General features: G+C 31.3%; 2 protein-coding genes and 1 long non-coding RNA gene across 5 annotated transcripts; 1 reads left to right on the top strand and 2 right to left on the bottom strand.

Annotated features, from left to right (window-relative positions):
- Positions 1–3,536: 3,536 nt before the first annotated feature.
- LOC107905065 (GEM-like protein 1) lies at positions 3,537–6,526 on the top strand. Of its 2 annotated transcripts, XM_016831631.2 has the most exons (5): positions 3,537–3,750; positions 3,857–4,150; positions 4,252–4,353; positions 4,486–4,757; positions 6,098–6,526. In XM_016831631.2, exons 2-5 carry the CDS (start codon positions 3,862–3,864, stop codon positions 6,275–6,277), a joined length of 843 nt encoding a protein of 280 aa, XP_016687120.1. In that variant the 5' UTR covers positions 3,537–3,750; positions 3,857–3,861; the 3' UTR covers positions 6,278–6,526. The 2 variants fall into 2 exon arrangements, with proteins under 2 accessions (XP_016687120.1, XP_016687121.1); XM_016831632.2 differs by having other exon boundaries at positions 3,553–4,150.
- Positions 6,527–6,732: 206 nt separating this feature from the next.
- On the bottom strand, positions 6,733–7,802 carry LOC107905066 (uncharacterized). The gene is made up of 2 exons (XR_001686444.2): positions 7,268–7,802; positions 6,733–6,977 (listed from the first exon to the last, which is right to left on the bottom strand). It is a non-coding gene; the product is annotated as an uncharacterized lncRNA (long non-coding RNA).
- Positions 7,803–12,350: 4,548 nt separating this feature from the next.
- Positions 12,351–14,066, bottom strand: LOC107905064 (zinc-finger homeodomain protein 2). Of its 2 annotated transcripts, none has more exons than XM_016831630.2 (2): positions 13,683–14,066; positions 12,351–13,508 (listed from the first exon to the last, which is right to left on the bottom strand). In XM_016831630.2, exon 2 carries the CDS (start codon positions 13,394–13,396, stop codon positions 12,629–12,631), a length of 768 nt encoding a protein of 255 aa, XP_016687119.1. In that variant the 5' UTR covers positions 13,397–13,508; positions 13,683–14,066; the 3' UTR covers positions 12,351–12,628. The 2 variants fall into 2 exon arrangements, with proteins under 2 accessions (XP_016687119.1, XP_040950196.1); XM_041094262.1 differs by having other exon boundaries at positions 13,668–13,928.
- Between the last annotated feature and the right edge of the window lie 13,143 nt (positions 14,067–27,209).

Below are 27,209 nucleotides of genomic sequence, written 5' to 3'. Positions count from 1 at the left end.
AATCAAAGAGCAAATTCATCATTTTATTAAAAATTCTATCAATTTTTACTGCTAAAAATTGATCATTGTAAGTTATTTTGTCAAGTATAAAAGTAGATGAAATTTAAAAAAAAAAATCAATTTATTCTTTGATATAGCGTATCCAGATTAAATTACCCATTTTTTTAATAAAATGTAATTTACCTCCTAATAAATCCATATGATAGTTGAAATAATTATATATATCATATATATATATATATATATAATATATTTGCTTAAAAGTCATGCTTTTGGGAAATAGCCTTTTTAGCTATGCTGGTAAAAAGACAAGGGCTATGCGTTGCTCAGTGAGACAATGGGTGTTTGCTTGACAACCAATCTGCTGTCTTTTAAGTTCCAAAAATGAACAAACTTCATTCACCTTGCTTGGTTAATATGTAATAATTTCAAAGTGTATTTACTAGCAAAGGTGTTTGGATCCATAATCGTGATGGAGTCTATTTAGGTGAAAATCTGGATTTTATGTTCTTTTGTAGCAGAGGGAAAAGCTTTAAATTATATCATTTAGTGATAAAGAAAGCTTAAATTAGAATTGAAAGAAACGTATTTAGAATTTAAAAATTGCTTTCGAGTAAAAATTTTCATTTGAAGATTGTGTCATAACTCAAATTCCATCTTCGCAAATCTAGTCAAGAGTTATCGTGCTTTATCGCCTCTATGTCCCAGATGTGGTCATGAAGTTGAGTCAATGGAACATGTTTTTTTTTTTTTTGTCCTTTTGCTTTAACAGTTTGGAACCTTTCCACTTCTAATTATTGCTCGAGAAAAGAAGGCTTCAAAGGGATGTTCAAGTGGTGGAGTGATACTAGTAGCTGGTTTATGGCAAACGAGGTGAAAGTAAGTAGGACTACTCGCTTACATTTGCTGGAACTTATACTGCTAGCAATCGGTTGATCTTTGAAGGCATTAAATTGAATCCTTTAAACATTTGGCTTCAAGCTATGAAAGATGCTGATGGTTGCAACTTGATTTTGGATGTTGGTACACTTTTGTCGACCATTTCTCTCTCTCAATGGACAGCCCCTAATCAAGGTGGTATTAAAATTAACGGTGACGCTTTGTGGTGCTCCTCAAATATGAAAATGGAACGATTATCCAAGATGAAAATGCTATCCTTGATGCTCCTTCCATTCAGGTCACGGAAGGTTTAGCACTTCATTTTGGAGCTTCATTGATTGCAAGAAGAAAATAGAATGATATGGAGCTTGAATTCGACAACAGTATTTTAATTACATCTCCTAAAAGTGATTCTTTTTCATATTGAAATTCTCGTGCAGTTGAAACTGAAAATTTTAATTTAATCATTTCTTTCCATACTCGTTTCAAGTTCTTGTAACAAAGCTGCTGACTATATTGCGAAACTTACAGTGGAATTTGTTGTGCTATCTCCTCCCGATGCTCTTGCTAAGGTTCTCAGCAATGATGCTATTCATTAGTGATGAACCGTCTGTTTTTTTTCATGATTTGATTAAATTGAAGTGTTTTAACTAATATTTTATTGATTTAGATTTAATTCAATGGATAAAAGAAATTATGTCAAATCAGATAATATCATTATCCAAACTTACCTAAATTCATCAAAGTCCAAAGTGCAACATATAATTTATAAGTTTCCAAAAATATTAAATGATTAAATTATAAGGGGGGGACAGATATCCCGATTATTAGACTTTAGAGATGCCAATCATTCTTTTGTGTTAACCCTAAACTGTTTGATTAAACTAAAGTTCTGGTTTTGATGAAACGTCGCACTATTTACCAAAAAATATATATTATAATGTTGTCTACAAATAATCCACGCCCCATTTTTCTTTTATTTATTCCCATTTTATGTATTAAACAAAATAATGATACCAATATTTATTTAATAATCGACGCATGACCAATTTTTTTCCCTCTTTTAACACAAATAAAAAAATATAATAACAGTCAAACTTGAGTTGAAATTAGTATATTTAATGATCGGATTATCCGATAGATTGATAAAAATATTAGAATTTGAGTCATCTAAATTTATTTTAAATCTAAAATCCTCCTTTTGTTTTAATTTCAAAATAAAAATTTTTATATTGAAAGCAAAAGAATAAATTAAAAAAAAATCAAACATCATATGAAGAAGCCCAAAATACACTTTCACTGTGCTTTACAAGGGAAGGCCCAAAGGAGTGAATGGGCATGCCTTTAGTCTAATCAAAATCATGGTACGTGTTAATTTTTTTCCGTCTATGAGTTAGCAATAACATCATTGTATGGTAATTTTTATTTTTTCTTCTAATTCCTAGTTTAATCATCTAATCGTGTATTAAATAAACATTTTCTCATATTATTAGACTAATAACCAAATAATATACAAATAATTCACGACATTTGTTTCTAAGAAATTAACAAACAATTATTAAGGAGAGAAAAACTTTATTTTGTTTAGAAGTTACAACTAAATAAATCGATGCATATGTAGAACTTATTTAGAATCATTCAAAACAATATTTATAATTGATCTAATAATAACATTGTAATGATATCTGTCATGTTTCAAACGTGTAAAAGTTTTGATTAATTCGATTAACCACTTAAATTAATTGAAATTATTTCAGTTGGTTAAAAGATTTTAAAAAATTCTGGTTTAATTAACTGTTAAGATTTTCGATTGATTCAATTTGTGACAATTCAATTCAGATATTAACCCCTAATTATAAAAAATAATAATTACTATTTAATAAGTTATTTTAAAATTGAATTTTTACTCCTAAACTAATGGGTGTCCGATAAGAGAAAGGAAGAAAATGGGCTGAAATTCAATGGGCTAAATATTAGTAATTTGGAATCCAGAAGTTTTTGTTTAAATTATCCTATTGGGTTATAGTATACTCATCCTTATAAAATTTAAATACAAGTAAAATGAATTTTTTCCTTGATGTGATATTTATAGTGCAAATTTGATGAATAAAATAAAATAAAGATCATTTTATATTTTTTCATTAACTCCATTTACCCATCACTTATTGTTGGAGTTATTTTCATCTTTTAACCTTAGTCCTGGAACCGAAGAAGGGCAAAATATGAGCTTCTTTTCACTTCTTTACCATGAATATAACCAACAAAGTGATTCAAAGACGATTTGATCTCCTGCCAAATTTTAGTATATTTGTAGTTCTTGAGAACCTATTTCATTCAAGTGAATTCCATGTTTGCCCATAGTTAAATGTCAATGATGGATTAACAAAAAATAATTGATGGAATTTTTGATGATGACACCATTTTTGCTCATATTGGATATGAGATAAAAAGCAATTTGAAGAATGGTACAAGGAGGGACTGTTATAGTACATTTCATCATCAAGAACAGTACAATTAAAAAATAAAATTAATTGATGCTTACATTTTTTTGTTAAAGGAGATATAAAAAGATTTATTTATATAATATAGTGAAAAACAGTGAAATGATGCATACATTTAGGAATCAATTTTTGTATGCTATATAAACAAACAAAATTATTTATATATTGTAAAACAGGAGCAACTCAAATTAAATAAAAAAAAAAATCAATCCGGCTATCCAGTTATGAATTTTGATACGTATATCCAGCCCATCCCACGATCGTGTCGGTGATTGCTGGATGTTATATTATCGTGTGGCCTGTGCTACTGCCATCTGTTATCTTCATTTTCAAACTTCACACACATTAAGAAAGAATCACGACAGCAATTGTAAGAACGTCTTCTCCTTCACCATTTTTTAATTTTTCAGCTTTTCTAATTTGCTTTTCCAAAGTTTAAGAACTTAATTTTCCATTTTTTCGATCCGAACACAAAGAAATCATGAGCCAGGCTCCGACCGATCATGAAAAGGTCTCGGAAACCAAACAGCCAACGTCGTCCACGGAGTCAACCCAACCGGCGACTCTCTCTTCTGATTACGCTCCCTACCCGAAATTAGACCCCAAGGACGTCGCTCCTCCACCGGAAAATTGGACCACCGTTTCCATGGCTTCGCAATCGGATCCCAGTCCGGACCCCGTCCCGATCTCCAGCAGCGCTGCTACCACCATGCCTGCTGAGTCCAACCCGTACGTTTCTCCGGCGCCAGTTCAATCTTCTTCCGTCAAGAGTAACCCACTTCCGATCGCTTCAGTTTATGTTTGTGGTATTTTGTATATCGTTTGATTTCTTTTTAAATTTTAAATTTTAAGCCCTTTTTTCTTTGAACAGATAAGATGGAATCAGTGAAAGACGTGTTGGGGAAATGGGGAAAGAAAGCGGCGGACGACACTAAGAAGGCGAAAGAGATAGCTGAGAACATGTGGCAACACTGTAATTATTTCCCTCCCCTGCTACTTGCGTTCTAGATATGACTATGGGCATTTTTATTACATACTGTCAAGTAGATGGATAATATGAAGTACGATAATTAGGGCAAGTAAGTTGATATTTTAATTGTTACAGTGAAAACTGGGCCGAGTTTTGCTGACGCTGCTGTAGGAAGAATTGCTCAGACAACCAAAGTTATTGCTGATGGCGGTTATGAGAAGATCTTTCGGACAACATTTGAGACTGTTCCTGAGGAACTGCTTCTGAAGACATATGCTTGCTACTTGTCCACCTCCGCTGGTCCTGTTATTGGAGTTTTATATATGTCAACCCATAAGCTTGGTTTTTGCAGTGACAGTCCTCTGGCTTATCAAGTTGGTGATCAGACTCAATATAGCTATTATAAGGTAATGCATTGATTTTGCGGTTCTAATTGTTGCATATGCAGCTAAGGGATAATGTAGGCCGATGCTTAGCAATTACCAACGAACTTAATGCCTCTTTTTTTATGCTCTGATAGAAATTTGTTAGGGTGTGGCTGTTTCAAATGATGCTAAAAGACATTAAAAGTTATTTGCTTTTCATTCCTTCCTTGATTTACATGTTTTGAAAAATATTTTAATGCTCCTATTTGACCACTGTACATTGCTAGCATCAGGAAATGAAATAATCGCGAATCTCGAGTAACTGGCCAAGCCGCCAAAGTCGCTAAAGTGGTGATAAATCCTGTCAGTAAAATGGGCCCTATAGAAAGTCCATCTATTCCCAATCTCCAGTAAAAATCAAAAAAATTGATCCATTTATAATCTTCCGCCAGCTGGATTAATGGATAGTCCAATCGGAAATGATAACAAAATGCATAGGTTGTTAGAAGGAGTTCGAAAATGCATATACATATTGTATACCACTTAATTAGCTTATTTCCTTTATGAGGAAGAAAGAGATATTTCTATGTGGATTAGTTAGTGGAGTGCTTGAAGTTGACAATCACGGATGCTTTTTTACATGAAAACGGCACTTGAACAATTACATTTATCCCAGTTATGTGCTAGAATTCTGTGGTCATCTTGTTTCGTAAGAACTACTTCACCATGTTTCTAGACTTGTTCTCTCTTGTACTGCTAACTTTTAGTTAATACTTTAGTGTTCAATGCTCTCTTTAATTCAACTTTTAACTATTGGCAGTAAGATGGGGACATTATATACAAGATGCATTGGGTTGGGACATCTGTATATAGATCATGACATCCTCAGTTTTTCTAAATTTAATTGTCCATATGATTCTAAAGAACCCAGCCGAAAGCCATCCTGTAATAATAGTCGACCTAAGGCTTATACAGACCGGGTCTACATCAAGTTATTTTGCCAAATGAGTTTGTGTTCCCCATGTTAGTAGGATATTTGTTTTGTTTGACTGCATCCCTGTCAACCTGTTCTTGAAAAGTGGAAGTTACCTGTTAAAATTCTAGGATTGTGTTTATTCGGTTTTACAAGGATCTACATGCTAGTGAATTATCAGAAATTTGCTAGATTTTTTTCATTAATACATACCTATGCCCATTGTGTTAGTAAATATACTTGCCTTCATCATTTATTTATGGATTTATAGTCGACACCAGTAGTAGTTTATAAGTTCATAGATTTTCAGTGAACTGCATCAAATCTAAACCCCGTTATTCATCTTTGTTTAACTTGTTCTAATGGTTAGTAATGGGATTTTGTGTCCTGTCGCCACACATGCATGTAGGTGGTTATCCCATTACACCAGCTGAGGGCAGTGAATCCATCAGCTAGCAAAGCCAACCCAGCTGAGAAATACATCCAGATTATATCGGTTGACAACCATGAATTCTGGTTCATGGGGTTCGTACACTACGACAGCGCAGTTAAAAATCTCCAAGGAGCATTGCAGTCCCGTGGCTCATGATGTGATGTTATCAAAACTCTACAACCATGTCCCAAAAGGTGATTTACATTTTACTAGATTGATGTTGATAAAAATATTGGAGCCAGATTTGTAATAATCGGTAGAGCATACGCATAGGCTTTGTTTTATATTGCATTTGTTTGGAGTGTCACTGTGGTATTATTCCTTTGGTTCCGAAACACATTAAGATGAGAGCTTGTTAAATGGTTTGCTACTGGAAATGTCATTTTTATACCGTTTTTCTTTTAAGTGCAAAAGGGTTGGTTCTGGCATAGGATTATTGTAAGATAATGGAACTCTGTTTTTCGTTTTTCCCCCCTCAAAAGTATATTCTTGCAATTTCCCCTCATCACTGTTGTAAGAGCCCATTTTTGCCCGGGCCCATACCAGCTAAACAAACCCAAAATTTCAATGGCCCGAATGGCCCAATAAGAATTAAAACCCGAGCCGTAGTATTAAAACCAAAATATAAAATAAAATAAATAAAATGTTCAGTTCTTTTGTTACAATAGCAGGCCTAAATCCAAAGTGACCCAAACACTAGCCTAGCCCACTACACCCAGCCCAACACCCAAAGAGGATTAGAAACCCTAGCAGCTTGCAGCAAGCTATCGCGCCGCAATCAGGCTCTGCCCTCTCACGTGCGCCTCCATGCGCTGCGCCGAGCCGCACCACGTCCCAGCTAGCCTTCGTACGACACCTACAAAGGACAAACAAACGAGCAACACAACAGAGGCAGCAAAAAAAAAAAAGAAATAGAAAAACAAAAATAGCAGAGAAAGAGATTTTTTTTTTATTCGGCTATATATGAAGCCAAAAACAATGTAAAAAGGGGGAACCCACAGACCCACAGAGAGATTGTATCAAAAATTCTAAAAAGCAATAGAAAAGCAGTTTCTAAAGGTGATTTGAGTTTTTCGATTATTTGATTCTTTTCCTTGTTTGTTTACTGTTTGAGAAGAGAAAAGCAAATAACGCAAGAGAGTGTACCTTCATTTCAGCGTCGTTGAATCCCTGTCCGCTTCGTCGCGATCGGAGTGTGGACGGGGACTGAGAGTCTTTGAAAAGGACGGTGAGATCAAGCGGCGGAGAGACTGAGATCTCTACTGATCTGTTTCAAAATAGCCAAATAGGTGTTAGGGTTTTGCTTTTTTTATTTTTGTGAAGGCAATGAAACGATACAGTTTAAGCTCTGTTTCAATGGCCTCAAAACGGTACCGTTTAGTCCTCCGACCCACGCGATGACCCGACCCGGGGAGGATCCGCGCATTTTCGTTAAATGGCTTATTTGCGCCACTAGTCCCTCGCTTTTATTGCGTGCTACAATCCAGTTCTTTTATTTTTTTTAAATTTAACCTTTTATTTCATTTTTGTTTCACTTTAGTCCCTCGTGTCATTCGCACGTTGTGATTTAGTTCTTGTTATTTATTTTAATTCTATTTTTGGTTTTTTTAAATTTATTTTGACCGCATTTTATTTAATATTTCCTTTGTTCCTGTTAATTCGATTTTAATTATGATTTAATCCTTTTATTAGTCAGCTTATTAATTAATTTATTGTCATTACTATTATTATTAGCACTATTGTGGTTCTCTTTTTACTTATTTTATATATACTTCGTTTTATTATTTATTATTTTATTATTATTATTTATTTTTATTTCTGTGTCACCTCATTCATTTATTTTTCTTTGTAAATAGCCCTTATTTTAAATATATTTGTTGTATGTAATTTATATTTTATATGGCATGCTTTAAATTATTTCATGATTCTGTTTTATTTGCTATTATTTATCCATTTTAAACATTTATATATAATATGTGTTTATATATATACATCTGTTATTTTAAAATTTTGTTTATTTTCAAATTATTTTAATTCCAATTTTCTCTTTTTTAAGATTATATTAAACCTTTTATTTATTATCTTAACCTAACTTAAAAGGCTAATTATTTTATTATTTTATTCAAAGTTATTTTACATATTACTTATTTTAAAATTAACCTATACTATTTACTATTGTAATCATCATTATATTGGATTATATTTCTATTTTCCTATTTATGTATACATTACTTTATTATTATTTACTATTATCTTTAAACTTGTTTTATTATTTAATTTTAAACTTTATATTTTTTATATACCTATTGATACATATAGATGCTTTACTTATTTTAAATATCCACATATATTTAGTGTATTTCACCTTTTGTATATTAGTACATATTATTACTTACATGAAGTTACATATTACTTATTTTAAATTAATATATGTATATTGTTTAATGTATTTTGATTTATCTTTTATATAATATGTATCTTGAATGTTGGTGTTGATATTATTGATACTATGCTTGTTTGTACTTATATTGATTATTTGTTATCCACTAGTGTATGTTATTTACGAATCATCCTTTATGTCATACGAAAACATTCAATCATGTTACATCGCTTAAAAGATCGCATTTATCAAAATATCGAAATAGTTTTAAATTCCTAAAATATCCAGCATTCAATGATTCTCGAGAAAATAGTACCCTAACTTACTGGGCTTCAATTTTCCTCGTTCAATTTGGATGGCCTGGTATCTTTTAAATAAAATCATACGAATCTCAAATAAAGTCCCTCGGGATTTCAAACGTTGGACCCTAACTCACTGGATCATGTAATTTTGCTACCCTGAATTAAAGATTTTAAATAAAGGCCATGTTCGGTGTTTAGGGATTTCAAGAAATTAAACCCTAACTTATTGGGTTCTAATTTACCGTTTGACCCAAATAATCGGATATTCTTCTCAAAATGCATAGGTTTTAAAAGTCAAGAGATAAACTTAATTTCACGGATTTAAAATGTTACACTCTAACTTACTGAGTGTGACAGTCTATTTCCTTGAAATAAATGAGTTTCATCCTCCGATTTGTTTCATTCAAATTTTCATTTAAAAGGATGTATTTTTAAAATCTTTTCAAAATTTCCACTCTAAGACATTAAACAATCAATTTGGTACCAATTTTGGGCGTCACGAGGGTGCTAACCCTTCCTCGTGCGTAACCGACTCCCGAACATATTTTCTTAAAATTCGCAGACCTAAAATTATTTCTTAAAATCATTTTTTTTTGGAACAGTGTGTTGGAACGAAGGGTCGGGTTTGTGATGAGCTTAAAGATGGTGTTTTGATTAGGCCCAAATGTGTTGGAACCGAAAGAAGGATGGCTCCAGGCCAGGCCAGGTCAGCTTGTCTGTCCTGGTCTTAACTGGCAAAGCTGAAATATGAGGGAACAAACACCAAGTTTGACGGCATATGATACTTGATATATGGGCCATGCAGTCCGTCCGCTAGGGTCCATGTCTTCTCACTTTTTAGCTAATCTACATCTTTCCTGAGGTTATATTTGCAAATAATTTTATATGAAGAAGAAGAAGAAGAAAAGAAATAGAAATTGAAATTGGGAGATGCGCTTAATCTTATCTTAAAGAAGAAAAAATTATTAAGGCTTCTTCGTATCCAAAACAACCTATGATTGATTATGTGGAATATTCTGTTTAGATAGCAAATGATGAGGAGTGATAATGGTTTTTTTATCCTTGATTTCTTTTTCACTCTTTCTAATTTACAATTAGGTCTATAATTCTTTTTTTTTTCGCTTTATAATGTTTAAATATAATGTAATATAAGGTTAGTATATGTCATAAAATTTTCAACGTCCTATAAATTTGAAATTTAATTATTTTTAGGAGTTTAGTTCTTTTATTTTTCAAATTTCTAAATTCGGTTGACAATGCTTAAATTATTTTTTCAGTCATACCAACAAATTTAATAAAAATTTAACAATGTTAACGGCTAGACTTGAATTTTAAAATCTAATAAGTAAAATTAAATTCTATATTTTTAAAGAGTACAAGACTTATCTATAAATTTAAATTTAATAATTATAGAAGGTAAAGATATTACTAACTATGCTATTATACAGGATCTATTTTATATAAAAATATGATAAATTAATATTTTTTTATTACGGTAAATCTATTTTTTTTTCATTCGAAAAAAATAATTATTATTTTATATAAAAAATAATTTTAATATTTTAATAATGTTTAATTATTATTTTAAAAGTAATGTATATTTTATTATTTAATATACATTTAAACTAATGTATCTAATATTTAAACATTTCAATCTTTTAAATTATCATTTAATATAAATTAATATTAGTTTTATATACTTTTATTTTTTAGTCTAGTGTCATTTATGGTCATTTTTCACTTTGATCTTGATGTAATCTAAACACATATCTCATCACTGTTTGTACTTAATTTTATTGGTTCCAATCTCACCGCTCATTTAAAGGGAGTCTACGATGGAAACGAAGCGTTAATAGCAAAATTGAAGCTATGAAAATTTTAAGATTTTAAATTTAAATTTCATTTTATGTAAATAATGTGTGGGTTTTAGATCAAATTTATTGTAGCTTAGGTTGAACCATATTTTATTTAAAATTATCTTAATTATGGATTTATAAGATTGATTAAGGTTGTAGCGTACTTGTAATTACTCTTTAAAAAAAATATGAAGTACATATTAGATTACATATGGAAGATTTAATGCTCAAAGTGGTTTACTTCGTGGAAGAGGCTAAACATCACGGAGTTAAAATGAAACAGTGCAATTTGGTTACAAGTTTGCATGCGTTCATGTAGAAAACCTCTGATATTCGGTAGTCTGGAATCCAGTTACGTAAATAAATAAACTCGAATTTAATGTCTTAAAGAAGAAGATAGACTAGAATACTAAAACAAAACAAATTAAGCAAAAGCTGCAACATTGGCCTCCATTAACACTGAAACTGTTATGTAGTCATTAAAAAACTAAAAACAAAGAGAAAACTAATTATTGGAGGGATATTTAATTTATGCGGAATGGAAGTGAAGGTGAAGACACAAGAATAAGAAAAGGAAGAGCAAGAGAGAAGAACATCATATATCATGTGTGTATATATAGCTGTAATGTCAGTGCAATTAATTAATGCTGTTCCAGTTTACTTTTGTTTCCAGACAGAGAGCCCACATGTTCCTGAACAGGGACAACCCAAAGAGCAGCATCCATCCAACCAAACCAAACCAAACCAAACCAAACCAAACCAAACTCAAAGCTCTTTGAAACTCTTATTTCCGACAGCTTCAATTCTCCACTATGCCATCTTCTCTTTTACTTGACTTTCCCCAACATCAAACATGTTCAGTTTCTTCCCCCCCCCATCCTTATAAACATTGTTGTTATGGGATTTAATTTGTTAATTAAGTGTGTTTGGGGCCGGGGGGGGAGATTCTTGTGTTTTTATTTTAATGAAGGTATATATTAAAGGTTTTTTAACGTCCCATCCATGGCCATGGGACCTTTGGGGGGGGGGTCAGAACAAGTCTGAAACACTGCAATAAAACTGGCAAAAGACTGTGTCCTTCTCTGCAATAGTGCCATGTTAATAACCACTCCTAACTTGTCCTCTGCTCCCCCATCTTCCATTTTTTGCTTTTCAATTTCTTTTTTATCTTTTCAAGTACCAAATATAAAAAGAAAATTAATAAAGCATGCGATTATGAGAGATTGAGATTATGTACTAAGTAAATGTAAAGAGAATGATAAAAGCTTGAAGATGAAGAGGGATTAAAACGGGTAATTATAAAATACTGAATAAAATAATAATATGTTAAGTTGGAAGAAGAGTTTGGAAAAATGTAGGTTTGAAAGAAATTAATGCAAGTGGGAGAAAATATTGCAGCCTTTGCATTTGCATGCCACGTTTTAGTTGGACTTGGAATTACTCTCCAATATGGATCCTTTGATGATGAATTTATGATCATCATCACATGTTACTATGACTAACTTACAAAACCCTTAATTACTTCATCAGCTTGAGTTTTCTTTTCCCTTGATCTCCTTGCAACAGTAAAAAGTGCAGTTTTTTTCGTTTGTCACAGAGAATTGGAAGTATATATGTAAGAGATGAAGAGATGGATTGTAGCATTAATTAATGGAAAAAAAAAATTTTAAAACCTGCAGTTAGCAACAATGTACTCATCAGAAACTTTCAGATCATATCATCATCATCATCCTACACTGATCGGCATTGATAATAATACCATAAACTAAACCAAAATCAGAATATTGAAAAAAAAAAGAAAAATGAAAAAAGAAAAAAAGAAGTGAGAACCCTAGTTCAATACAATCCCTACTGAAATCACATGATGTTTTTTTTCTTCGATTCCCCATTATCATATGCTTCTCTGGGATGTTTTGTTTCTTCCCAAGTAACAATGTTGAAGCACTGTTGTTTTGGTTTTGATGGGAAATTAGGGTTTCTTACCAAGAGTGTACTTGTTGTTATGCATCCAGACCTTAAGAACTTGCCTTTGGACCCCGGTTTCTTCACAAAACTGCTCCATAGCAGCTTCGTCATGCTTCTGGATCCTCCAGCCCAGCCTTTCAGCGAAACCCAGCATCTTATCTTTTTGTTCCGGTGTAAATTTGGTTCTAAACCTCTTCTTTAATCCCCCACTGCCGCCACCTCCACCGGCACTGCTACTAGGATTCGAAACATCTTCGTCTTCTCTGCTGTAACCGCCGGCAATACCACCTCCCGACGCTGCTGGCAAGGCCAAAGGCCTCTGCTGTGGAGTCAGGTGGAGGTACCCGGCCGGTGGCGGCGCCCTATAGTAGGGCGAGAATTGGGGGTGTTGCTGGTAGTGGTGATGATGATGGTGAGGGTTGTAGATACTACTACCTTCACCGTCAGTTTCTTTACGGTGAAAGTTCCTGTGGCAGTTACAAGCAGCGCATTTCAAGGCGTCAAGTGTCCCTTCATCACCTGCCGCCATGAACTCCCCACAGCCATCCAACGCGTGGCCTCCGATACTCACGGCATGGTTTTTTTGACACTCGCGGTACCTTATACCTGACCCCACTTTTCTCGGTGGTGCAGAAGCCGCCGCACCTTCACCGCCACTTGCTGCGGGTCCTATTTTAGACCGTGGAGCTGACGAGTTGCCGAGTGAGTCGTATCCTGCTGGAACAGCCATACCCATTTCTTCGTCTTGGTCATCATGTTCCTCAAAATCCATTTCTTCTTCTATAAAAAAATATATATTTCACTGCCCAGTGGCCACTTTCTTTTTACCTTTCCCCCCCTGGCCTTGTTTTTGTTGATGCAGAAGGAAACCCACAAAGGCGAGGCTAATTCAGCATCAGATCCACCATAAACAATAAAAAAAAGGAGTAAGTTTAAAATAAATAAGGAAGCGAAGGGGGGAGGGTTAGAGAGTAAAATGTTTGGTTTTAGCAGAGAAGTGAAGATAAGAAAAGGGAAGAGAGTGTGGACATGAATTCACTCACAGGGCTAAGACTAACCTGCAAAAGGGTGTCTTACTCGAAAGCCTTTCATGTGCTTTCCATTTTGTTGAAGCAAAGTAAGCGAACAAACACAAATTTCCTCTTTTTCTTTACACTCTAATTATTAGGTTTTATTGACAGTGAATTTTCAAAATTCATCTCTTTTCTTTTGTTTTGTTCTGTTCTTTGGATTGATGTTTAGTTATTGGTGATGGCCTGAGACCCTTGTCTCCTTCCCTTTTCTATTTCTTGTTAAGAGAGGTGTGGGGGGTAAAAAGTTAAAACAGAAAGAAATGGGGAATTATTGCTTAACTTAGCAAGTGGAAGAACCTAATAGGGTGTTTGGTTCCCAGGAATGGCCATTTCATTATTAGTACATTCAACGTGAAATGATTATTCTACAAATTAGTCCAATCTGACTTTCATTCTCTACCATCTTGAAATAGCCATTCAAAACAATTTGATGCAAGAAGTGAAAAAGGTGAGATGTGGTGTTTGGAAACATGGAACATGGTTTACACTCAAACCTATTTTATATTCACTAGGGAAACTACAAATTAATTTACATTGTTTATCATTTTTGAACCACCTAAATTATAATTTCACCGCCCACGCACATTGTTTAATGGGTAAACTATAAAATTAGTCACCCGATTATAAGTTTTTCTTTTTTTATTTTGGTTATCAAACTATCAACATTTTTAACTTAGTCACTAACGTTTTACATCATTTCTATTTTGGTCACTCTCCATTAAATGGGTTAACGAAAGTGATGATGTGATCTTTTTTTTAATTGGCATAATAACACATTTAGTCCTCAATACTTACATATTTTCTCAATTCGATCCTTAAACACATATAATTATATTTAAACACATATAACTAAATCTTGATGTTGATAAACCCAACAACTCAGACTAATAGCATAATTATATGTAGGAATGTTTATATGTAAATTGTGATGTTGATAAACACATATAAACATTCCCTTCTTTTCATCGTTCTCCTTAAAACAACAGCCTAATATCATCAATAAGCATAAATTCCATAACATGAAGAATACTAACACATATTTATGCATTACCTCTCAATCATAATTTCATTACTCACTTCATACCTTAACAATAATTAAAACAACTCCAATTTGCATTTATATTATGCATGCGCTATCTTCACCATTCCAATCCAACTTCCAAAGCTTATAAGCATCCAACTATAGCAAAATGACTCTCCTAGGTACATGTCATATAACAAACAAAAGAGATTCACCAACATTGTTAAGTCTGGGATAATCGAGATCTCGACTTGCACCTAACCTGTGCATGGAAAATAAAACCATACTCTAAGTGATAAAGCTCAATGGTATTTCTATAATTCAATAAGTAAAATGCAAGTTAAGACAATTAAAACATTGAATCAACATGCCATTCAAACCAAATACCAAACGTTATGACATAAGTACCATTTAAACCATATGATTCATTCAATTCATATTCAAGTAATCAATATAAGGACATCTCATGCTAACATATCATTTTTTCGAATCGAACTGATTAATTTGTCTTGTTTTTTCATATCAATTCTTTGAACTTGTAAATTCGGTTCACACACTCTTTCAAAATAGTAATTCAATTTATATTCCATTATCAACTTTGGATTTTAATTCCCTATTAACCTGACTCTAACTCGAACAAATACACTGATCCAACCAACACACCAATTTGGCACCCAATTCCTCATCGGACAATCCAAAGTAAATAGACTACATCCAGTGCTAATCGATATAACCAAAGTAAAAGTTACGCCCAACACTCATCGGCACATATTTGAAGTAACCCTTACTTAATCTATCATCGAACTCTGCTTCAATAGTTAGTAAGGTAACCAATTATCCAATTCTAGATTTAGCTCAATTTCATAATTCATCATTTTCAATTCATCAACCAAATCATCAATTCATGTGTATCATAACATGAATCAACCAAATTCAAATTCAATTTAATATATTCATCAAGTTACAATATTTTCAATTCTATTCAATTTGGTTCTGTATCTCAATAACAAATAAAAATAATATCAATTCAATTTGATCAATCAATTCCAACTCACCTCATAGTTTCACCATACAAAATAGAATAAATATGCAACAATTGAAGTGACGCAAATTATAGAAATACAAATCGAACACTTTGGTTAATCGTTGTCAGATCTCGTCTTTCCTTTCCCTCTCGCCATTTTCACATCGTCTTCAGCTATGAATTATAATTCACATAATATTAAATTCCAGTCCAAATCACAACCAATTACATAAACACACATGTTACAATTTATTTAATTTAGTCCCTAAAATCAAAACTAACATAATTTTCAATTTAAAGTTTCGAATTGAAATCTGATTTCACTATTATTCATCAGGGACCTCATAATTCTTATTCCTACTATCATTTTTACATTTTTTAAGTTTAGTCACTAATGTACAAAAATATCAATTAAGTTTTATAATTTAGTCCTTTTACACATCTAAGCTTAAAATCTATCAATTTAACACCTAAAAATTCAAGAAATCATCAATGATAACTTTCTAAAATTTTAATAGTTTTACAAATTGGTACATAGGCTAGCTAAATCAAGCTCCCATAACTTCAAAAACATAAAAATTACAAGAAAAGAGACTAAATTGAACATACCAATTAGGCCGGAAGTTTCCAAGCTCTTCCTAGGTTTTCTTTGTTTATTTATTTTAGGTGATGAGATGAAAAAGATTCATCATCTTTTTCTTCCACTAACTTACTATATATACATGTAATTAAGTTAATAAAACACGTTTAAATAATTAAATCTTAATTTAATTAAACCAATTGCATTTTTAATCCAATCGTCCGCTAGCACTAAATTTTACATGGTCTAATTGTCATTTTAGACCTTTGGTTAATTATAATTTAAGTCCTCAATCCATTTACTAATTAAAAATCTATAATAATTAGACTTTACAATTTAGTCCCTAAACCGTAATTAAGCACTAATTTAGCTAAATTCCTTATCAAAAATCTAGTTCATTTATATAACAACTCTATAACTGTTTTTATTAAATATTTACGGGTTCGGTTTACAAATATTGGATTCTAAAACTGCTTTTTTCGTCACCACTAAAAATCGGATCTTTACACATATTATCACTTCCATTAACCATTTAATGGAGAGTGACCAAAATAGAAACGATGTAAAACATGAGTGACCAAAATAAAAATAATCTAAAACATGAGTGATCAAAATAAAAATGATTGAAAACGTTAGTGACTAAATTGAAAATTTTTATAGCTGAGTAACCAAAACAAAAACACGCTAATTTTTAGGTGAATAATTCTATAGTTTTGCTTTATTTAGATGAAGTTAATTGATTTATTTTGATCTCCACTTCCCCTCTAACTTTAGTAGTTCTCTTTTTCTTAGTTTTTTAATCACTTTTACGGTAGTCTTATTGAGCAAAATCATGTTTATAAATAGAGTTTGTTTTATTTTCTTTGAAAGAGGTGACTAATAAAGTTTATTATGCTTTCTTTGAAATAGGTCCTCAAAAGACATTTCAATAGTTACCCTAGATATAAACTAAAATAAAAAATTTTAACCCTCAATATTTACAGGTTTTTTAGTCAATTTGGTCATTATCCTTTAAAAGTATATACTTTCTTTTTTCTTTTAGAATTTTTTTTATAAATATTTTTTCCATATTTTAAATAAAAACATTAACAAGTAAAAATAAAAAAATATATGAAAAACAACTCTTTAAAATTCAAAAAAAATAAAAATGATTTTCATAATATAAAAATTTAAAATTTATTGTTATCTAAATCGGATTGGTTGGATCGAGGATTGGCTGGGGTATGATGGTGAGAGAGGGTAGAGTCGATTTATGTCATGACTTGCCCACAGCACTCAGATTCATCATAGGGTTCTATCTCCAACTTAAACTTCATAAATATCTTCGCAATTTTTGAAAATTGTATATTCTTATTAGGTTCTAAAGGTAGATTCATCAACATTAACTTAACATATAAACGATGGACAAAATACATGGGAGGGTTGATTGACTATTGGTCGATATGTCAGGAACTTGTGAATCACAACACAACAGGGATGTTGGGAATGTAAATATGAGATGGTTTGACAAACGAACGGTGAATTAGGATAATCCTTTGGATTTCAACCCTTCAACCGTGAATAACATTTTCTTGCTTAATTTCTATTTTGGTGTCTATACAGATAACAATGAATTTTAGGAAAATAAATTATATTATTTAAAATTATTTTTATTTTTAAAATTTTAAAGAGTTTAAATTTTTTTATAGTTTTTTATTTTTGAAAAATTATAAACTTTTTATTTAAAATATGAAAAATAATAAATTTTCAAAAAAAAATCATGTAATTTTAAAGGGTATAGTGACCAAATCAATAAAAAAATTGTAAATTTTGAGGGATAAAAAAGTTATTCTACCATTGACACTGTTAACTTTAATTGCAAAATTAGACAAATGGACCAAGATTTTTAAATAAAAAAAGGTGAGGGACTAAATTTAAAGCTTTAAAATAGTTTGGGACTAGTGACATATTTAAACCTTTTGATTATTAATGAAAGTACTTGTGTAGAAAACAAATTATTTTAAACTTTTCATTTGATTTGCCGAATAAAAAAAAATTATAGCAACATATATATAGAAAATGTAAAAGCTGAACCAAAATTGTAGAAAATAAATATGGTAAAATTATGATTTGTTTAATATGCTCGATCGGTCTTAGTCTTTTCCAACACATGATCAGTCTACCCATCTAATCATGGAATTTAACATCTTAAAATTTGACAAAGGTTATATATGGTACTCAAATGGAAGCTATATTTTTATAATTCAATTTAAATAATAAATTAACACCTCTAATTTTTTCATATTTGAAAGAGAATTTTTAAATGGCATAATTTTTCCAACTCACTCACTTGTAGTATCCAATTCCATATCTAAATGTTGTTGAAATTTATGTTTTAGTTTTAAAAAATAATTTAGAAAATTTAGATATTCAACTATTCAAAATATATTACTCTTTAAATTATTTGTGACCTTTTTTCAGAAAAAAAAAATCAAGAAATACAAATACCTAAGGTTATATTTAGTTAAATGTACTTGAGAGATCTCTCTATTATATGGAATTGATTAATTTAGTTAAATCAATTTAGTCTCTATACTATTAAAAATGATTAAATAAGTCTAAGTTGTAACAGAGTTAATACTTGTTGTGTAAAAATGTTAGAAATTATTTTTTTCAATTGTAGTTTAATTTCTAACAAAATCATTTCATTTATAAATCCATAAGAATTTTAAATCCTATTTGATCCCTTTGAATTTCATATTTGAAGTTGCGATCGAATCGATTCAATACATTTCTTATGTACCCATAAGTGCTATATTGGATTTGAATCAGATTTCGGATCAATCTATCTTGATTAACTGGCTCCATTATGTTGTTGCTAGCAAATACCACTATTTTTTTTATTTTGGATCTTCTAAATCATTCCAGCAAGAGATCCAGACCCATTTGTTTCTGATCTTTCGATAAAAAAATTTATTTTCTTTGTAAAAAATACAAGTTTTAAAAATTTCATTCTCAACAAAATATTATTCGACCTTATTTGATTCTTTTTAGTTTTTAGTAATACATTAAATAAATGAATTAATTTAATAATAGAGAGAGAGAGAGATTCCAAGTATTTATGTTAGTGAAATTGAAGGTAGGATTTGGATTGGGTTACATATTACTCTGTGCCGGATCACCGCAATCGAGGTCGATCTATGCCACCTCATGCATGACACCACCTTGCTTTCTTAGCCCCCCAAAGCCTATGACTGTATATCCCCCAATAATCTTCCATTGGAATATTAAATGCAGATTCCAACCGCATTTCCTTACAAATTAACAATTGTGGCTTCATAATGCCCTTCAAACTACAATTTGGAGGGTTTTTTACAAAAATAATATAAAAATAAAAAATTACCAAAATGTTATAACTTTTTTTTATTTATCAAAATATATATAATTTTTTATTTACCAAAATATATAAAAAAACAACAAAAAAATAAAAAACAGAAAAAAAAAACCTGAACTGATTTGATAACTCTCTGGGTGGAAGGAAGCAGGTTGGCGGCACTAGTTGAGGCAACCCTGTTGGCGGCACCACCCTTGAATTTAAGGGTGGTCGGTTGGTGGGGGGAAGAAGGAGAGGGGAAGAAGAAGAAAGAAAGGAAGCAAGAAAAAGAAGGAAAAGGAAAGGAGAGGAAAGAAAGAAAAAGAAGGAAAGAAAAGGAAAGGGGAGGAAAGAAAGAAAAATAAGGAAAGAAAAGGAAAGGAGAAGAGAAAAAAAAAGAAAGAAGAAGAAGAGGGAAGGAAGGAAAAAAAAAGAAAATAAGGTAATTTTTATTATTAATTTAAGATTTTTGTAATATTTGTGTGTTAAAAAATAATGTTAAGTACATTTTACGTATTTTATTAATTTATTTAGGATATATAATTTTTGAGATATATTTAGCATGAAAAAATTCATGGTATGTACATTATATGTTGATTAGGAATTTTTTTATGAAATTGACTTAGGATGTTGAAATTAGTTTTGTTAGGAAAATAACATTAAAAGTAAAATGATAAAGAAATATATTTAAGAAAACATAAAATACGAAAAGAAAAAATGAAAATTATATATTCACCGAAAGTAAGAAAATGCAAAAAAAAATATATCTTTAATAAATTTTAAACATAATGCACTGAAAAAGTATAAAATTATAAAATTTAAAATGACGATATTTTTAAAATAATAAAATGCGGAGAGAAAAATACGAACAAATGGCCAAAATAATAGTGTATTACTAACTTTTTAAAAAATTGAGAAATAGTTAATACAAATATTTTAAAAAATGTAATGAAATAATATAAAGTAATAAAATAAAAAAATAAAAATATTTTTATTGAAAGTAATAAAAATCGGGAAAAAAATACGAGCAAATGGCAGGGATAATGATTTTTTTCTTACACCAAATAAAAAACTCGTTTTTAGTATTTTTTATTTTGGTAAATAAAAGAATATATAATATTTTGGTATTTTTTTAATATTTTATTATTTTTGTAACGTTTTATTATGGGTTTTAAAAAAATAATATAAAAATAAAAAATTACCAAAATATTATAATTTTTTTATTTACCAAAAAATATATAAATTTTTTATTTACCAAAATATATCAAAAAAAGTAAAAAAACAACAAAAATAATAAAAAAAAAACAAAAAAACACACTAAATTAATAAATTAATTTTACACTAAATACACTAAATAATACGAGTAAATGGCAGGGATAATGGTTTTTTTACACTAATTAATTTTAAAAACACACTAAATTAATAAATTTAAAACATTATGTAAAATTATAAAATTAGAAATGAAGATATTTTTTAAAGTAATAAAATGCAGAGAAAAAAATACGAACAAATGGCCGAAGTAAGAGTTTTTTACTAACTTTTTTTTCAACTTGCAGGCATCGCAATGGCTTCATTGATTAGCACCAAAAGCCATATATCTGATCCGGTTAATAACGCGGTATGATATATTATTTATTAATCACGGGTTCTATTTATTTAAAAAGGATAGACGTACAAATAAATAATGTTATCGTAAAATTTTTTCTGTAATTTAACACTACCAGGACTCGTACCGAGTTTTAAGGGGCCGTGTGAGTGTTTTGAAGAATACTCCGGATGCACGGCTGATGCCATACTTAGAGCTAGCCGGATTTGGGTCCGTAGCACAGATCCGGTACACCGTCTTGCGCTTTGATTTATTATTTGCGCTAGTGGAGCGGTGGCGCCCGGAGACCCACACTTTTCATTTTTCGTGCGGGGAGTGCACGGTGACCTTGGAGGATGTAGCGTTGCAGCTTGGGCTCCCAATTGACGGGAGTCCCGTAACGGGATTATCTGCATTTACCAATCCGGATGCACTTTGCTATCAGCTTCTGGGAGACTCACCAAGGGACAGTGAGTCATATTTTTCGGGCTTACAATTTACATGGCTGAAAGCCAAGTATGGACAATTATCAGCGACAGCCACTGAAGGCGAGTTGATGTGCGTTGCTCGAGCGTACATCATGCATATCATAGGGGGAGAAATCATGCCTGATGCAAGTAACGACAAGGTGCATTTGATGTACTTGCCCCTGTTAGCTGACTTGTCCAGTGTTAGCTCCTATAGCTTGGGCTCAGCCGTGCTAGCAGTCTTGTATCGAGAGCTTTGTCGGGCGACAGATCCGAAAGTTCGCGACATTGGCAGATGCCTCTCACTGCTGCAGTCCTGGGCACTGTATCAGATGCCATTTTTGGCATCGGTCAGACACCAACCGTATGTTTATCCACTGCTGAACAGGTGATAAAATATAACTTCTCATTATTTGTAGTCATAATATATTGACTAATGTTACCAACTCTAAACGCTATATTTGTTTTTTGTAGGTGGAGTGCTCGTCCGGGTATCGGGAAGTCGTACAATGTCCCGCTATACCGCCTCATGATTGAACAGTATGCCCGGGATGGGGTAAGATGCTATTCTAATATTCATGCTCGTCTGAGAACTTTTAATGAATGCAGCTCGCACCCGCCAATTGCAGCCTTCCGCTGCCTTCCAACACTCCCCAACATATATTGTCGGAGTAGACACTGCGTCTTTGTAATCAACTGATATATTCATACTGTACCGTTTGATGGCATATACGCACTCTTCTTTACAGCTGAATCTCTGGCCTATGAATAACTCCTCATCATCAGATGTTACGGCCGGCCCGTGACGATGAACTATTTCAGGGTACTCTGGGAACTCAGCTACATACGCTGCGTCGGGGTCTATGAGCGACATGTGTGGCCCAGGATTATTGTGTATCAAAATATGCCACATCTGCTCCCCGATCGAAGAAGCGTTAATGTCTTCATCGTCGATATCATCAGGTACATCGTCCACATCGGGATCACCGTCACTATCGACCTCTTCATCCCAATGATCGCCACCACCTTCTTCTTCACAACCACATTCTTCTTCACCACCAACCATATCAACATCGGGTGTAATATTCAGGTCGATACCGATCCCACCCATAGTTGATTCACTATCAACGTATGATATTGGAGCCACCATCCGCGGTTCTTCAGCCCCGTCTTCTTCATCAAATGCATTTTGCTCTATACCGACTAACTCAGCAAATAAGTGAATCGGTGCATTCTTGTCACTCTCATTCCCACAGTAGAGGTCGACCATTGTCTCAACGTCTTCGTCGTCTGCAAGTTCCATTTCGACGAATTTGACTGGATTTGTCGAAACTGGAAACTCGTAGAAAATTTTTACTATCTTTCTCCCACAACGTCTTAAAATTTTTGCATTAATCCTTGCCTTCATTTCATCAAACGAGACATTTCTATTAAATCTCATTGCTATTTGTTGCTGACATTCAAATACACATCCAATACTTGTTGTCAAGATGACTCCGTCGAAATAAACGCATACAAAAAACTTAGCATCCATCTTCAATATTTAATCTGTCAAAAAATAAACAAAATCTCGTAAAACATCTCGCACGGATAATAAATAACTTAAATAAAAAAATTAATGTTTCAATATTCAATTTTGTACATGAAAGCCATTTAACCACTAATCCTAATAACCAACACAATAATAATATTAATAATTTTATATACAAAATAATACTAACTAAAATTATTAATAACTAACTATAAAAATAATACTAGTTTTTTACTAACAATAATACTAAGTAACATCTTAATAATAATAATAATAATAATACTATAAAATTTTTATTTTTTGTAATATTTTGATAATAAAACCCTAACTAAAACTATCAATTTGAGTTTTATTGATTTTAATCTTAATAACTAAACTAAAACAAAAAAAATACAAATTATACAAAACAATGACAATAACATAATCAATTATTTTTAAAAAAATACCTTATTTTTCTCTTCTTTCTCTCTTTTTCTCCCTTTTTCCGCAACACCTCTTCTTTCTTTTCTTTTTCTTCTGATTTTTCTTGTTTCAGCTGGACAGGGTTCATGTTTATAACACGAGTAGTGCCGCCAATCTGGTTGGCAGGACTGGTGCCGCCAACCTGCTTCCCTCCACCCAGGGAGTTGTCAAATCAGTTCAGGTTTTTTTTTCTGTTTTTTTTTATTTTTTATATATTTTGGTAAATAAAAAAAGTTATAATATTTAATAATTTTTTTTTATTTTTATGTTATTTTTGTAAAAAACCCACAATTTGGAACTCTTTTGGGACTTTGCTAAGGGTACTGAGAGATAGCAATAATTAAATATTTTAAAAATATATTAACTTTTCATTTCAAATATTATAATAGAAAGTTTTCTAATAATAATTAAACCATTTTTAACATATTCAACATATAATATAGTTTTACTTTAGGCGGTTAATGAAAAATAATATTATTTAAAGTAATAACTTAATTGGGTTAATTATCACAACTTTTATTTTATTTTAATTTTTTTAATTAATAATTCTAAATTAGATATGATAATTATTTTAAAATGTGAATTTATTAATATGATGAAAAATAAAGATATTTTTATCAGTTCAAAATTTTTTCCAAACTTGTGCTTATACATATTATAGATAGATTGTAGATGTTGACGATTGATGGTATTATTGTGCAGAGTTTATTTTTGTATTTTTATTTAATAAAATTTAGAGCATAATTATTTTGTGTTGTTTTTGAAATTATTAGATTTAAAATATCTTCAAGTGAATGCCAACAAAACTATCCATAATTCGGGTCGTGGTTGTGAGCTAGTGGCTAATGTCTTAGTATGCCTTTTTCATTGCGTTATAAAAGTGTTTTTGTAGCAAAAAACACTTTTGACACCAAAAGCAATAAAAGTTAAGGTGTTCTTAAAATCAATTCTAGCTTTTGCATTTGTAAAAAGTACTTTTGAATTCAAATACAGATGATACTCTTTTATAATTCAGAGTATCTTATATAATGTTTATATTGGGTGAACAATTATTTTTCTATTGAAATTTATTTCAAATGCATAACATAATGTATATGAATTTGTAATACTTATTTTCTAATGTTTTTAAAAAACTATATTTTACAAACAGTTGATATTAAATGCTTAAAAATATTTAAAATTTATATTTTATATATAAAATATTAATAATATTATTTTTTATATTTTTATTAAAATATCATAATATTAATGAAATTTAACCGAATTTTTAAACACATTTTTTTTACCATACAATATTTATGTCTAAGATAAAAGTATTATTTCTGAAAAGCATCTCTTTGTGGTAACATTAAATACTAAATCAGACTTTTTGAAAGCAATGAAAAACCGAGCATTAAGCAAAATATATTTTGACTGAGTAAGTTAAAATGAAGTAATTAAAAATGAGATTTGATTTAAATTTTGAAGTAAAAACTAGATAAATAATAAAAATAAGCTTAGACTGTAGACATTAAATTCTCGAGGTTTGTACTAAAATGAAAATGGGATGGACGTCACTCTCTCTCACCCTACAAAAGTCAGCTGAGGGGAAACCACTCTATCACTTGCCTTTGTTTTAATCACCAATGTTTAAAACTTAATTAGCTCGGCAGGTAGGGTTTTGTTTGGTGGTAATATCCGTTCCGTTGTAGAGGATGTAAATAAAAGAAACAGAGATTGCGACAAGACGAGAAAAGGGGAGGGTGTGAGAGAGGGGTTTCCATTTCCATGCTTTTTTTGGCAGCCTTTCTTTTTTTCTTTTAAATTCAAACATCTTGGAGTGTGTTTAAATAAAAGTTTCTAAATTGTAAAATCATTTGCAATGGAGATTTTTTAAATTTCTTAGAACTTGATGGATACATTTTACTCCATTCAAACTCTCTTTTCAAACCAAATTGAATTTTGGTTCATATTTATTATTGTCTTTATGAACTAAATATAAATTTATCAATATATTCCAACTCTATTTTTAATTTTGTTTGCAACCTCCCCAATTTGGCCTAGACATTATGTCCGAATTCGGAAGATTACAATGACTATCGAAATGGCCAATAAGCTATCGGAGTTTTTAAAATAGTCATATTAAAACATTTGATTATTTTAGAATAAAACTTGGTCTATTTTCAAAAAAGATCGCGAATTATCAAAAACGAATTAAGTTTAACATTTTTTCTTGTAATGGTGATTTCTTTTGGAAACTTAGCTAATTCCTAATTTATTTATTACTCGAAATTTATTTATAACCTAGCAGCAGAAAAGTAATATTCATTTCTGTTTTAATTAAATTAAAACAAAGTTATTTAATGTATAACCAAATCTAATTCCATGTTCCTTATCCTAAATTCAAATTAAAAATCATGCATGCTAAATAAACCCTAAACATGAGTTTCATGCCACATAAAATAGTTCAGTTCTGAAATATCAAGAATTATAAAAATAAGCCTAATAATACTTTCATATAAATAAAATGTTTCTGAGCCTTTTGTATGTCATGTCTGCGTCCTAACTTGGTGGGTTGTCTATAGAGATGAAAATAAAGGGGGAGTGAGTTATGAAGCTCATTGTGAGTTCCATCATAAGAAACTCAGTGCAAACAGTCAATAAACATACTAAATATCATAGCATAGAAAGAGCACCGTCAATTATCAATGCAGAGTTTACAATCTATGTATGCATGTGCGAATGGCAATGCAATTTCAATGTATCAAAATAAAGGTCCTACCCAACTCCACTACCACCACAATGGGAGTCCCCCCCTGAACTCCAACAACCTTATACATCAGGTTGTGGTTTAACCACCAATGGTTTGTAGATGAAAGCTACCATTGGGCTGTGGGTACACAACAAAACAATGCAGATAAAATCTGCCACTTGCTACGGATGCACAACATGCTTATAGGTAATAGCAACCAATGGGTTGTGGATGCACAACATATTTCCATTTAATAGGATAAACACTATTAATAACTATGGGTGCACAGCAAGTTTGCAGATAGACTGTCAATGGTTTTGGTTTGCACTGCAAATTTGTAGATAAACTGTTGGTCATACTCCGTACAAATCGCCCCCCGATACAATGTAATATGGCATGCTTATTACAGATCAATATGATAGAAATTTATATGCTCATAACAGTTCAATACGGTAGCAAATAATATGCTTATAATGGATCAATACAGTGACATTTAATATGCTGATAACAAATCAATACACTAGCAAAAGACATGCTTGTCATGTGTTTGGATTAACAGTATCATGTGACATGCAGCACATACATTCAGTAGTACAAATATAATAGGCACATATTATACACATAACATGCATATACAATAATAATTCGGTCAAAAAAAAGCATTCCAATATTCATATTCCCATAGATTCAATTGAAAGAAATAAAGCTCTAAAAATAGTTCAAGGACTATCTAGGTGTAATGACCCAAAATTCACGGGC

Source organism: Gossypium hirsutum, chromosome D05, assembly GCF_007990345.1.
Source record: "Gossypium hirsutum isolate 1008001.06 chromosome D05, Gossypium_hirsutum_v2.1, whole genome shotgun sequence".
NCBI lineage: Eukaryota > Viridiplantae > Streptophyta > Magnoliopsida > Malvales > Malvaceae > Gossypium > Gossypium hirsutum.
The sequence above is the reverse complement of the archived record's forward strand: the minus strand, read 5'-3'. Positions and strand labels throughout refer to the sequence as shown.